Here is a 14,009-nt window from a genome sequence, read left to right as displayed (position 1 = left end):
AAGCTTCCCTAAACAGGGAATTACATTGATCCTTGCAGTTATAATATTGTTACTGTTGCTTCTTTATATATTTCTTTATATCATTTAAACCTCTGCATTTTAAATTGTGCTTGTGTGCTGTATATTATAATAAATGGATTTATTTTCAGGCAAAAAACTGGTTTAAAAGAATTAGAATTCTTGAAGAAACTCAATGATGCAGATCCTGATGACAAGTTCCATTGCCTGCGATTGTTCCGGCATTTTTATCACAAGCAGCACCTTTGTTTAGTATTTGAACCACTCAGGTAAGGTTTAAAATAATGCTGTTTAGACTATTTATCTTATTGCCCTGTTCATCTCTAACTGAACATTTCAACATTTCAAACTAAGCATTGTTTGAAAGTTTCAGAAGTAGTTCTTCCTCAGCATATAATAGGATATTCTGGAATAGGAAATTTGAAAAAGAAATAAGCAGAATGACCTGACACGTCAAGTTGCAATTCGTTCCATCAGAGACGGTGTCTATTAAAGCAGAATAGTATCAAGAGGAGGAGGTTCCAAAACTATAGAATTATCCTGGCATTAAAATTAGAAAGCCCCACAACAATATTTATGTCGCCCCAGCTTCTTCTGGGGAGGAAAAAACAATACATTCAGGATTGGCGAAGTCCATAAAAATCCAGTTGCAGCGCTTACAAAAAAACTTAGAAGTATTTATAATAAGACTAAACCTTAACACTATAGCATACAGAAACAGAACAAAGAGACAGAAAGAGGAAGTGAGTAAACCAGGCTCCTCCTGGCCTGACTATAATAGTCAGCATGACCTTGACAGAAAGAATAACAGAACCAGTTTAAACTTGCTGTATTCAGCTTCCCAGAAGGTATAACCCAAACAACAGAGAGGGTATAACCCAAACACAGAGAAGCTTATTGAAACTTCTTGAACTAAGAAGCAGAAGAGGAAAGATCTCTACACATGAGGTCAATACTTTCTGTACTAAGAAATGCAAACTGACAATTTATTCATTAAAACATAAGCTAAAAAATTTTTTATACACACACGGGTTACTTTTAATTCCATGTGTACATGGAATTGGGAGAGTTAAAAGTAGTGTTAGTGTTTTCTCATAGAAGGTAGAACACATTAGGAATCTTTTGATTCCGTATCCAAAACAGAAACATTCTTTTCATGTAGGGTGGGTCATTTCTGTTCTGGAAATCAAGGTTCTTTGCTGTTACTTCATGTGTGTGTTAGAAAATCAATCTCTGAAGTTGCTAAGAAATAGCTCTATTCAGTTATAAATACAAGTAAGTTTTCTCAGAGTTATTTGCTTCTAAATCATTGCATGCCTGGAACAACTTCCACGAGTGCAATGGAGCATCCCCCCTTTCCCTTCCTCACAACCCCCAGATCTGCTCTGAAGAGTTGAGGATCCCTCCAGAGCAGATCTGAGGGTGTGCAAGGGAGAGGAAGGAGGAGTAAGAAGTTCCACTGCACACGGATTAGTTGTTCCATGTGCACAATGATTTATATAGATGCAACTCGCAATCTGCCATCTCATGTTCAGCTAATAGATTTTCAGACAAATGCTATCGCTAAGTACAGTACACCCTTTTCAAGTAATTTATGGGCTGAAATGGTGGGGTATAAAATATCTTTTAAGATTTATATTTTTATCTGTGATATATTTATATGATACAGTGTTATAAAAATAGTTTTATAAGTAATAAATAAAGTTAGTGTTATTTAAAAAATGTTATTACAAATTGACTTCTATAAACTTTCTGTACATTGAATTACTATGCATTTCTATTTTTAATGTGTTTGACATTATGTTTCTTCCACCTTCTGCTATCCCCATCTGTGGTGTGTCTCTTCAATTTAGTATGAATTTACGAGAGGTGCTAAAGAAGTATGGAAAAGATGTTGGCCTCCATATAAAGGCAGTACGATCATATAGTCAGCAGCTGTTCCTAGCATTAAAACTTCTTAAAAGATGCAACATCTTGCATGCTGATATCAAACCAGACAATATTTTAGTAAGTAATATTTTGTTATAGCCCTGCAAAGTTTTGGGAAAAGAAAATACAATACCCTATTTACATTGTGTCAATTTCTATGACATTTGATTCTCTCTCTCTCTCTCTCTCTCTCTCTCTCTCTGTCTCTCTCTCTCTCTCTCAAATGGATTTTATGCTGAAAAATATCAGTGACTGGTTGATTTCTCCCCAACTGCCTGATCATGGCTACCTCCCCTGGTGCCCCACAAATGCTCCCCCCAAGGAGGTCCTGTTGACTGGTTCTAGACTGTGTCCCTGGAGAAAAGAGGGGAATCCACAAAGTCCGGGAAGAAGCAATTTCTATGAATAAGATCCAACCCAACTTAGTATAGTAATATAACAAATAAGAGCAAGTTTAATCAAGCTTGCATTCCAAAATAAAGATGTGCCATAGCTTAGGACTGGTCTTTATGGAGAACCATCCCTGTGGAGTGGATTCCCCTCCCTAGGTCAGCTGTAACATATAGAGCTCTCTCACCGTATGGATTGCTCCTATTACACAGAGAGATTCCTTGCTGCTGCCGCAACCACTCTCTTAAGCTGTCTTCACATTACTTGTAGAGTGGCTGGGGAAACCGGCCAAATGGGCGGGGTATAAATAATAATAATATTGTTATTATTATTGTAGGAGCAGTCTACTTGTCGTTTTAAGTTTCAGTAGTTTCCTGGCAACATTGGGATTCTAATATTTAGTCAGTGCTAATTGTAATACGCTAGCTAGCATTTTAATGTATAATTTGGTATTATTTTCATAAGCTACTTGTGCACCTACATGATAAATTAGCATTCCACAGAAAATGCATCACTGGCATAACTGCCTTTGTATCAGTGGGCACACTTAACTCCAACCCCCTGACAGTTCCAGCAGTTCTTTTGCATAAGAAGGAACCATTTTAGTCATGCATACAGTTACAAGGATGCATGGAATAAGGACAGTAACCCACTCTGTGCAAACATTGTACAGAACAATTTTTGAAAACATTTGGGTATCAGCTGCTGGGAAGTTAGCTATATAGAACAGGGGCCAGCAACCTTTTTCAGCCGTGGGCCAGTCCACCGTCCCTCAGACCATGTGGTGGGCCGGACTATATTGTTTTTTGGGGGGGGGGGAATGAACGAATTCCTATGCCCCACAAATAACCCAGAGGTGCATTTTAAATAAAAGGACACATTTTACTCAGGTAAAAACACCAGACAGGCCCCACAAATAACCCAGAGATGCATTTTAAATAAAAGGACACATTCTACTCAGGTAAAAACACGCTGATTCCCGGACTGTCCGTGGGCCGGATTGAGAAGGTGATTGGGCTGCATCCTGCCCCCGGGTCTTAGGTTGCCTACCCCTGGTATAGAATCTTTATTATAATAGATTGACAACCACAAAACATAGATTGGATCCTGAGCAAAATAATTCAAGTGCGAACTGTCTGTGAGGTGAAGTACAAATTTATTTCACATGTTTCTTCTTCATGATGGTCAGGTGAATAAATTCCAGTTTTACTCAACAGATGTCAGTATTAACTGCAGAGTAAATTCCTTTTATCTCTAGAAGTTACACATTCTTTCAGTTTTTTTTACATTTATAATTTTTAAAAGATGCCAAGTACAAAATAAAGCTTCTGGATCAGACCATGGGGCTATTTAGTCACAGCATCCTGTTGCTTACAGCGGCCCAATCAGATGCTTCCAGAAAGCCCATAGCAGAGCATGAAGTCACAGCATTTTCCCAGCACACAGTATTCAGATTCACCTTGCGTTTGAACTCTATTCTGTTTTTAAACAAAATCAATATTAATATGTGCTAAATACATATGCTGAACTTCTTAAAGGTTGGTGGTTAGTTTGCACAATCAGTGTCATTTGCTACTTTCTCCACTAAGTACAATTCTTGTTGCTTTTTTTAAGGTGAATGAATCTAAAACTATTCTAAAACTTTGCGATTTTGGGTCGGCTTCACATGTTGCGGACAATGACATCACACCGTATCTTGTCAGCCGATTTTATCGTGCTCCTGAAATAAGTAAGTCAATCTACTCTGAGATATTCTTTCTTACATTCAAATTCTGCAGTTAATGTTGATTTTAACTTTCACATTTATGAAGAAGGACCGCAAAAATTGAATTTTATACTTGACAAAATTTCTTGATGCGGTCTTAGATTTTAATAGTTATCGATCAATCAACCAACTAGCATAGGTGTATGGCAGGCTAGTGTGAGAAGGAGAACAAACTCCATCTACAAGTTTCCTTGGCTTTTGGTTTATCAAGTCCTCCCTTACTGGGTCCCCTCCTCCCTCCTTCACCAATGTCTTTTGCCACTCCTCCTTTTTCAAGGTTCCCTAGTTGCTTCTTCCCCATTTTCCTTTCACTTGGTTGATACTGTCTCCCCATCTCCTTGCCTAAGCCACTTTGTTCCTTCCACACTCTTGCCTCTGACATTCTTTTCCCTCTGCATAACAGATGATGAGATTGGGAATGGAAACTTCTGTAGTATATTGTACTGTATTATCTACTGCTACACCATAAAATCTGTGTTCTACAAACTTTTTCACCCCATCTCTTTTCACCTCCCATCTGACACTCTTGATTTGAAAGAAATTGAGGCTGGTGTGGAGCATCACTGATGGATGAATTTTGAAGTTTAGAAAAGGATATGATGGCAATAATGTGTTACTCATTTTTATGAGCTGAGTGGCACGGGAGAAATATCGTAGATACTGCAACTCATTTATTCTATTCTTTTTGTGGCTGGCTGATCCTAGAAAAGTGAGTGACCTTAACTTAAGTGTCATTTTGTACGATTAATGGTTTTAATTTTACAACTGTTCTCCTTCAGTTATAGGCAAAATCTATGACTACGGTATAGATATGTGGTCTGTAGGCTGTACATTATATGAACTTTACACAGGAAAAATACTGTTTCCTGGGAAAACCAACAATCATATGTTGAAACTTGCTATGGACCTCAAAGGAAAGATGCCAAACAAGGTAAAGAAATAAAGTACTTGTAAAGATGAATAACATTCTAGAATTTTCCCTGATCTTGTAGGAATCTTGTAACTTCCAAACTTGCTCACCCCGGCCCTAAACTATGGTTTACAGCCTGCAAATATTCTTTCTAGTGGAACTTCCCAGTAACTAGAGTCTGTGGGTGGAACTCACCATTGCATGAGAGGACTTCTGCTTGCAGAACAGCTTTTCACCTTTCTTTCCTCCCCACTGCAGTTCCCTTTATGCCACCCTCTAGAGAAGACTGAGGATATGCAGAGGGCTGCAGGTGGGAAGAGAGGAAGATGAAGTCTTCTTGTGTGAGCACAAATGCATTCCACTCACACACTGAGAGTATGGGATACAACAGTCTATCGTTGATGCAAATGAAAAAGACATCTCATTTTTTATTGTAGATTTTTTTCTCTCTCTGCAGTGATCTGAAGAAATAGAACGTAATGACCCTTGATGTTTTCTGGAAGTAACGTGAGGCTTTTGATGTAGGCTTGTCTTAGTTTTCTGGAGTTAAATGTGTAGAGGCCTATTTTAAGATGCTACCTTTTTATCAGCTGAAGATTTCATATGCCCTAAGCTTCTGAAATCTCTGTAAAATAAAGTGCACTTTATTTTTGAGTTTGCCTACATGGTTGAAATAAGCCTTTCTCTTTGAGATTATTGCTTTCATGATTTATACTTGTGCACTTTTTAAGACTTTCAATTTGCTTTCTACTTTCAGATGATCCGAAAAGGAGTCTTCAAAGATCAACACTTCGATCAAAATCTCAACTTTATGTACATAGAGGTAGATAAAGTAACAGAAAGGGTAAGTCTGAACTACACCAAGTAAAATGCGATGTTCTGTTTGGAAATTTCTCGGGCCTTTTTTTAAAAAATTAGAATTTGGTGAATATGGTTGTTATATAAATTTCATAACTTTTTGTATGAAGGGCTTGTTTTAAAACTCATTGACATACACCAAACTTGGGAGAGATCAGTACCCATATACAGTACAGCATATTCTTCAAATTGGCAGCAAACATATTAGCATAGAGCATCCCACATGAACAAATACATGAAGATTGTATACAACTGGATTGGTTCAGCGGAATACCCAAACTATTCACTAATTGCAGATTTGCAGCAAAGGTTGAAATACTTTCATCCTTATTTAGTTTAGAGAAAGCAGCCCACGCAGTACTGAAAACACTGAAAGCTCCTATTTGGAGGGTACATTCCCTTTATTTCCCCAAGGTGAACCCCAATTTTCTCTTCTAGTCTAAAAGATCTACCTTGTTAAGGTAAGATGGGGGGCAAAAGCTGTTGTGATTGCCGTGTACATTGATGTTAAATGGTGAACTGTTGAATCTGTGCACTGAGTAGCTTTGCTTTCAGCCTCAGTTCTGCAGGGTTGATTTGACATGAGAGGGGCTTAAGTTAGTGGTGGTCGAGGAAGGTGGGGAGTAGAGAAGGAGAAGCTCAAGTAAGTACAGCAAATGATGGATGCTCACCCATTTACAGTGCTGTTCACAGGCATAGCTAAGAGGTGTAGCTCTCCTCACCTTGGCTGTGATCACATGGAATAGTGATTGGGTGCTGTGAAAGACTTCAGAGAAAAGATTTTCACAGCACAGCAATAATCAGCTTTTAGCTGGGTGGGAAGGCTGCTGAACTAGGGTGCATGCAAAGATGTTTACTTAGAATCCGATTAAAGTTACTAGTCCTTTCTCAATTTCCATGAAAATGCTAGCACTTTTCACCTAGCATGATCCATAATATAAGAAACTCTGCAGTCCATAATATAAGAAACTCCATTTAGCTGTTGAATGTAATAGGCTCCTTTTAAAATAACGAAGCACTACCATAAATTGGAATGTCCATATACTATTTAATGGCTTTATTGTTGCCTCAGAAATTGAGTGCTGGATGCCCTTATCTTTGTAGGAAAAAGTAACTGTCATGAGCACCATTAATCCAACAAAGGACCTGCTGGCAGATTTAATTGGGTGCCAACGCCTCCCTGAAGATCAGCGCAAAAAGGTTCACCAGCTGAAGGACTTGTTGGACCAGATCCTCATGTTAGACCCAGCTAAACGGATTAGTATCAACCAGGCTCTGCAGCATGCCTTCATCCAGGAGAAAATTTAAATCCAGCGAAGATGTTCAAAGGGTTTGACTAGTTAATATACAAAGACTGATGCAATTTCACAGCAATTTATAAATGTACATATAGCATATAAATAATTACCCTGCAAAGTTGAGGAAGAATGATATATTTGAATTAACACCAAGGCGGATATTTCTTTTAGAAATGTTAGAGTAAATCTGTTTGTCTCTCACATGAAGATTTTTTCACTGTAGAACTGTTTTATTGCCAAGACTGCACAGAAATACAATGTTAGCGTATATGGCTGCAGTTCCCAAACATATATATATATATATATATATAATATATATATAAACACACACACATGCTCTCTCTCTGTCTCACCCTAACTAAATGCAACAAAGCATCTCTTAAAATATCAGTAAGACTGGGTGGTTGATTTTGGTTTTTAGCAGATTTGGCTTCATTTTGGTCTCTGAAAAATGGCCAGCATAAATGCTGTTTATATTGCATTTTCCTAGGTGTGTGCGTGCAGGCCACAGCAGCATGCCCTTGGTGTAGTCAGTGCCGAAGGGGGTCTATTCCTTCTTGAGCCTGCCCGCAGGGATGGTCTCCTCTTTTAAAGCAGGTTGTGTACAACTTTCAGTACACTGAAGGTAAGCTAAACCATCAACATCACTGACGTTTAAGATGTTAATTGTACTGGAGCAACTGACAAATGAGGGTCAATAGCTTTGTGGCAGAATTCCCTGCATGTTTTTATAATTGATCTTGTTTTTTTGTTTTCTGGCATTACAACTGGCATAATTCCAACTTCTGTTTGATCATCACATTCAAAGAAAAAAAAATGGGGTGTGTGTGCACTTGATGGAGAGAGCGCCTTCAGTGTACTGTTTATTACTTTCACTTTAAAAAAATCAACTTGCTATATATAGACTTTATACATTTTGTTAAATGCAGTTCACTATGGCATAGAGCCAATACTTAGAGAAGTTTTCATTTCCTAATGACAAATGCCGAGCTCCATTTCCAAAAGTCCTTATTTCATGGCCAGATAGAGAACACCATAATAAAGATTTTTTAGCTACTTGTATGTCATTTGAAAGTGTACTGCTTTATGCTAAAGGTGTTTTTCATTTGTTCATTGTTTTCATTATTTGTGATCATGTTGTCTTTCAATACAGGCATAAACCTTCCACTCTTGAACAAAGCAGCTGCTTTTTAAAAGCGGTAATTGCTTCTTTACCTTTTATTTCTTTTGTAAATGAAGCTTTCTTTAAGAAATGTGACTTTAAAGTGTTGTCTCTTGCATAAAACAGTTGACATTCACTTATTGTAAAGTGAAGATTGTTCTGCTGCATGTAAAGTGGACCATGCAGATTTCTGTATGTTTTCAGTATGCATCATTAGATAATAAAGTCTTTTGTGAACAAGGCATTGGTAGCCATTTTTAAAAGATTTTTGTCTCCAGTGTTGCCGACTCAGGTAATCGCATCAGTGGAATCTTTCATTTTTGATAGTCCGTTAATTAAAGCAGTTAATAAAAGATGTGGCCCATTGAAAGAGAAATTAGATTCTTAATTATCCACATTTCAGTTTAGATACTACCCCCTGCACCCTACAGATACTATCTACTTTCATTGTAAATTTATTCCTGTAGGTTGTTGGATTCGAATCAGGTTTTAACTAATGTTTGTGCTGTTTTTCTTACTTTTCCTTTTTGATGGTGCTGAGAGAGACAAGGAAAGCAAGTCACAGGCCACTCAACGCCTACTCCAGGGGGTCTGGTTTGCTGAGACACCAACTTCACCTTCCTAACAAGGTTATTTCTGACAGCATGTGTAGATAAACATTTAGCAACAACTTAAACAATAGTTCCTTGTTCAACATGAAGGTACCAAACTCAGTGGATTAACGTTTACCGATCCAATTCTTGCATTAAAAAAACCAATCCACGTAATATCTTATTTGTATGTATTTCATGTATGTTGCACAGGTGTACAAAAACACCCCAAATCATGAAATTCTGTAAATAGGATTTTTGAAAATCCATTTAGGCAGATAATTGCATCCAGTTGTGCGCATTTAGTACAATCGGTCACGCTGCTTGCCAAAGGGGTGATCTATCCCCCCTCCCCATGTTAAAAAAGCAAACTACAAAGGAGGCAAGTGATATTAACCTGCCTGTCTTGACCCTCTACCCTTTTTCTTCTCCAGTTAAAGTTACTTTGAAAGTAGCAAATCTGTTTCTCTGTCAACTTACTTAAAATGCTTCTTGTTTGTGCAGGAGACAGAATGCAGCTTTTACTCTCACTGAAATGAAGAAGTAGATTACTTGGTAGTTATTTGCACACAGCAGTGTGGCGCGCACTGCTTTGGCGACACCTCCAGGCTATCTTGCACGCCGGGTGGCATTCTGACACAGATTGTCATAAAATTCTATTGCCTCCACCATTGTTCCTTGCCCCCCCCCATTTACAACTAATGAAAAGAGTTGGTCATGTCAACTCCTGTAGCAGCTACCAGGATTTGTAAACAGTTCCTAAGAAAAACAAAGTTGCTTGTTTACTTGTTCTTTGTGTTATAGGTGCCGCTCAAATGAAGATGATGGAAACCAGAAGACATGAACAAAGGTTTCTGTTCTATAAAAGATATGAAAAACATTCATTTAGTTATGTCTAGTTTTTTTTTCTGTTCACAGCACTGAGATATATAGGCTTCATTTACACTTTTGCCATTCTGGCAGTTCTTAGCATAGTACCGTTGTGGTGTTTTTATGTAAAATGTGTCTGTTTCATCTTTTGGGTGATGTGATTTTGTTGTGATAAACTTGAGATAGGCATGGTTAAATAAATATTTTATTTAATACATTTTTATTGCACCCTTCCTGCCAAAGGAGCCCTAGCGATAAGCTAACAGACGTACCATTTAAAATTTTGCAAGCAGGTATACGCATACTGCAACATTAATTTATCCCAGAGCATTATATTTCTTTGACTGCAAAATATCAATCTTACTTTGGATGTCTCAAAGTGTTAAGAAGAAGTCAGACCTTTGCAGAGGATGGCTGTATGGGTGTGTACCTGAAAAGCCAGCAGAGATTCTGGAGGTGTAGACCAGTTTTTTTTATAACTCAGTTCAATATCCACATTGTAGTGGGAGATCATAGAACTCTGCTTTGCTTCTCTCAGCAGCCCAGTTTAGACTTTTAAGTGGAGCCGCTTTCTGATGGAAACTAGACTAAGCTTAAAAAACAAACAAACTGAAAGCCACAGGTCAGTCAAGCCACAGGTCAGTCAAGCAAGAATTAAATATACTGCTTTTAGCAGGATATTTACTGTATCAATTGCAACAGTTTGGAAATGTATTTTAAGAATTTCTTCTAGTTCTATTTATCCTTCTGCTGCAGTGTAGGTTGCTATGGCACACAAGGTTATTTTGAAATGTCTTTGATATATCTGATACTGATTTCTGCCTTTGCTAATCATGTGTTTCCCTTCCTGTGTAGGGTAAGTGGCAGAAAATTTCTGAGAAACATTTGCATGGATTGAAGTTTGCTCAGGAGGCAGATCAGACTATGAAAATACAGAAGGCTGATATCTTTGTGAGATTGATGAACAGTAATGAACTTGTGCATCAAAAAGTGAAGCAGTGGTTTAAGATAACTATTTTTACCATTCATTTTTGACATTTGATGAATAACGAGCTTATTAAAGTTTTTTTTAGTGTTTGCTTATGCCGAGTTCTATTGAATATTAAATAACAATGCAACAACACATTCCTAAAATGTGCTTCTAACCATGTAGTATGATCTACCTGTTGTATTAGTCTGGTGGTTCAAAGAATAAACACCATTGCATTGATTGATTTGCCCAAAACCACACCACATTCACCATTCAACTGGAGTGAGTTGTTAACACAAGCAAGGAGTAAACCTTGTCACCAGCCACAACACTGAGTTAACAGGAAGACTCTGTAAGTTTATCTAAGACCTGTGGTCTTCCAGATTTGGACTCTCAACTCCCATAAGCTCCAGCCAGCATGTTGAGTGGTCAGGATGATGGGAGTTATAGTGCCAGCCACATCTGAAGGGCCACAGGTTCCCCATGCCCAATCTAAGAAAACCTCCATAATGCCTGGGCATTGTCACATTTTGAGATGCATTCGTTTTAGTTCAGATTGTGGATAAGCACAGGCTTGATCTCTGTGATAATGTGTTTTACCACAAACCTAACATTGATGAACATGGTAGAAGTTATTCTTCTACCTAGAAGTTATTCTTTCACTTCTGCTTTTCATTATAGTAACTGTCAAGGTTTTACTGCCATTAATTCCTTCTTGTGAATGAAATTACTAATAAAATGAAAACTATATAAGCTACAGCTTTGAGGGTTGTTGTTTTCTTTACAATCAAGCAGTGTTGAAATTTTATGGGCTTTTATCCAGTATTATGTAAGTACACACAAGGATATTTCCCTTCCCATTTCTCCCCTACACCCCCCCCCCAAAAGGCTTTCCAGGAGGTCAGGGGTGGTGGTGGGCTCAAAATCAGGAAGAGGAATCTTGTCCCAGAATGCTATTTTATTTCCTCCACTCTTTTTATTGCACCTTCATTCAACAGTCCACAATGTTCAGTAGATTCTACCTGACATTATGGCAAGCTTTTTGGCAGGTACAGGAAAATATATACAGTCATACCTCATGATACCGCCGCTTCATGTTGCGTCTTTTCAGGTTATAGACACGCCAAACCCGGAAGTCCCGGAACGGGTTACTTCCGGTTTCGGCGCGTCCGTAACCTGTGCCCATGTGCCAGAAGCACTGCATTGCGCCACACGCATGCGCAGATGCAGCACTTCATGTTGCGGCCTTTTCATGTTGCGAACAGGCCGCCGGAACGTATCCCGTTTGCAAGATGAGGTACCACTGGTACGTCAGTTTATGAACTTAATCCATTCCAGAAGTCCGTTCTTTAACCGAAACCGTTCTTAAACTGAGGGCGCTTTCCCTAATGAGCCTCCCACCGCCAGTGCCCCTCCACCATTCAGATTCCGTTCTTAGACCGAGGTAAAGTTTTCAGGCCAAGACACTGTTTCTGGTTTTGCAGAGTTTGTAAACCAAATCGTTTTTAAACCGGACTGTTCTTAAACCAAGGTACCGCTGTATATATATTGGGGAGCGGATCATGCCTCATGGGCGCATAACAGATACAACCCAAAGTCAGTTTACATGAAAGGAGGGAGGGCACGTTACTGTTAAGAAGGGTTTAGAGAAAATGCTGTCTTGAGAACACAACAGTATTGCAAGCTTATCTAAAAATACAAAAAAAATGTAAACCTCTTCCGAGACTAAATTAATAGAAAATGGTTCAGAACTCCCACATTTTCTCCCTAGACCTACATGTGTATGTGCCAATTGATGGTAACACTTAATGCATCTGATAATGGTCTCTCTAGTCCTCGGAAGCCTGTATCACAATAAATCTGTTAAGTTTTTAAAGTGCTAAAAGTCTCTCTTGTATCTGAGTGAACATCACACTTCTAGTATTCTTCAATAGAAACATACTACAGTATAAGTAGAATATGAAAAAACTGCTTTCAAGTTTTTTTCAAACTCGTGTAGTCAGTATTATCTTATTTTTAGAGCAACAGCAGCCTATGATTGTTTTCTGTTTTCTGCTTGCCTGTGATTCACTCTCCTAAAAGCTGAATGAAACGAACATCCTTTGTATTCAGTATTTGTATTTCTCTTAAGTATGATTATGTTTTGCTAAATAAATAACATCCACTATTTGAAGCATACTATGTTGTTCCTTCTCATTTTTAAGCTAAAGTAAGGGTTCCCCTTACTCATCTGGTTTGAATTCATTTACTTGGAAGAGTGGATTTGCATACTCCATTTTAACATGCTCCCCCATGCCCAAGTATAAAACCAGAGAATGCCTTGGTCTTAAATGCAACTGTAAGTAATCAGACTGAAAATTAAATATTTCATTATTTTACCCTTGATAGAAATATGGTTGAATAACTTAAATTCAAATATAGAATCACTTTCTTTTACACCAGGAGTGGTGGAGCCTGTGGCTTTTTATATTTTCGACTTCAGCTGCCTGAAGTCCAAAATCGGCTCCTGCCAGCACGCTTAATGGTCGGGAACAATGGGAAGTTGTAATCCAACAACCGTGGGAGAGCTACAGGTTTCCCTGGCTGTAGGTTGCAGTATGTATACTTCTACTAATGAAAGTATTAGCAACCTTTCAGGTTGCATGTGGGGGTAGTGGGTAGATGATAGGAGGCTGGTTCTAGTCTAGCCTCTCTGAATCTGGTTTTCTTGGTCCAGGAAATTATTTTTGTACGAAAGAGCTTTCAGTCACTATAAGCCCAACTTGCAGCATGAAGTGGTACAACTGAGGGACAAGTTTACATCTCGCTGGCCATTGAAGAAATGAACCTATGCCTTTTTCATCATAGTGGGATAGTGGTCCCTAAAATGAGATGCCACCACCACTCCTATTTCAAGGACATTGGGAGTCTGTGCTCAGCAGAAAGTTCCATGTAAGTAGGAGCACATCATATACTTCACTCATTTCAATTAATGAAACATGCCCAGGAAATCTTAAGGTAGATTAGATTTTAATAGCTTTCATTTTGAAGCTTTTTTTTTTAGCACTGTTCTGTAATTCAAGGGACGTAGGTGGCGCTGTAGTCTAAACCACAGAGCCTAGGGCTTGCCAATCAGAAAGTTGGCGGTTCGAATCCCTGTGATGGGGTGAGCTCCCGTTGCTTGGTCCCCAGTCCTGTCAACCTAGCAGTTCGAAAGCATGTCAAAGTGCAAGTAGATAAATAGGTACCGCTCCAGTGGGAAGGTAAATG

At 38.5% G+C, this 14,009-nt stretch overlaps 1 protein-coding gene across 4 annotated transcripts in view; it reads left to right on the top strand.

Moving 5' to 3' along the window:
* PRPF4B (pre-mRNA processing factor 4B) overlaps positions 1–12,936 on the top strand; it is a 29,710-nt gene extending 16,774 nt beyond the window's left edge. Inside the window, exons 10-18 of one of the 4 annotated variants that reach the window (XR_004693263.2) lie at positions 150–287; positions 1,872–2,025; positions 3,952–4,066; positions 4,882–5,033; positions 5,770–5,856; positions 6,975–7,200; positions 7,659–8,959; positions 9,725–9,770; positions 10,646–12,936. Coding sequence is in view for 1 of the 4 variants with exons in the window: in XM_035126389.2 (XP_034982280.2) it covers positions 150–287; positions 1,872–2,025; positions 3,952–4,066; positions 4,882–5,033; positions 5,770–5,856; positions 6,975–7,178 (850 nt within the window). In the remaining 3 variants the exon portion in view is untranslated. Of the gene's footprint in view, positions 1–149; positions 288–1,871; positions 2,026–3,951; positions 4,067–4,881; positions 5,034–5,769; positions 5,857–6,974 lie in introns of all 4 variants that reach the window. The other 3 variants (XR_004693262.2, XR_004693261.2, XM_035126389.2) reach the window with 3 other exon arrangements.
* Positions 12,937–14,009: the final 1,073 nt, after the last annotated feature.

The sequence above is a fragment of the Zootoca vivipara genome, chromosome 8 (assembly GCF_963506605.1).
Source record: "Zootoca vivipara chromosome 8, rZooViv1.1, whole genome shotgun sequence".
Taxonomy (NCBI): Eukaryota; Metazoa; Chordata; class Lepidosauria; order Squamata; family Lacertidae; genus Zootoca; species Zootoca vivipara.
This window is presented reverse-complemented; position numbering and strand designations above follow the sequence as displayed.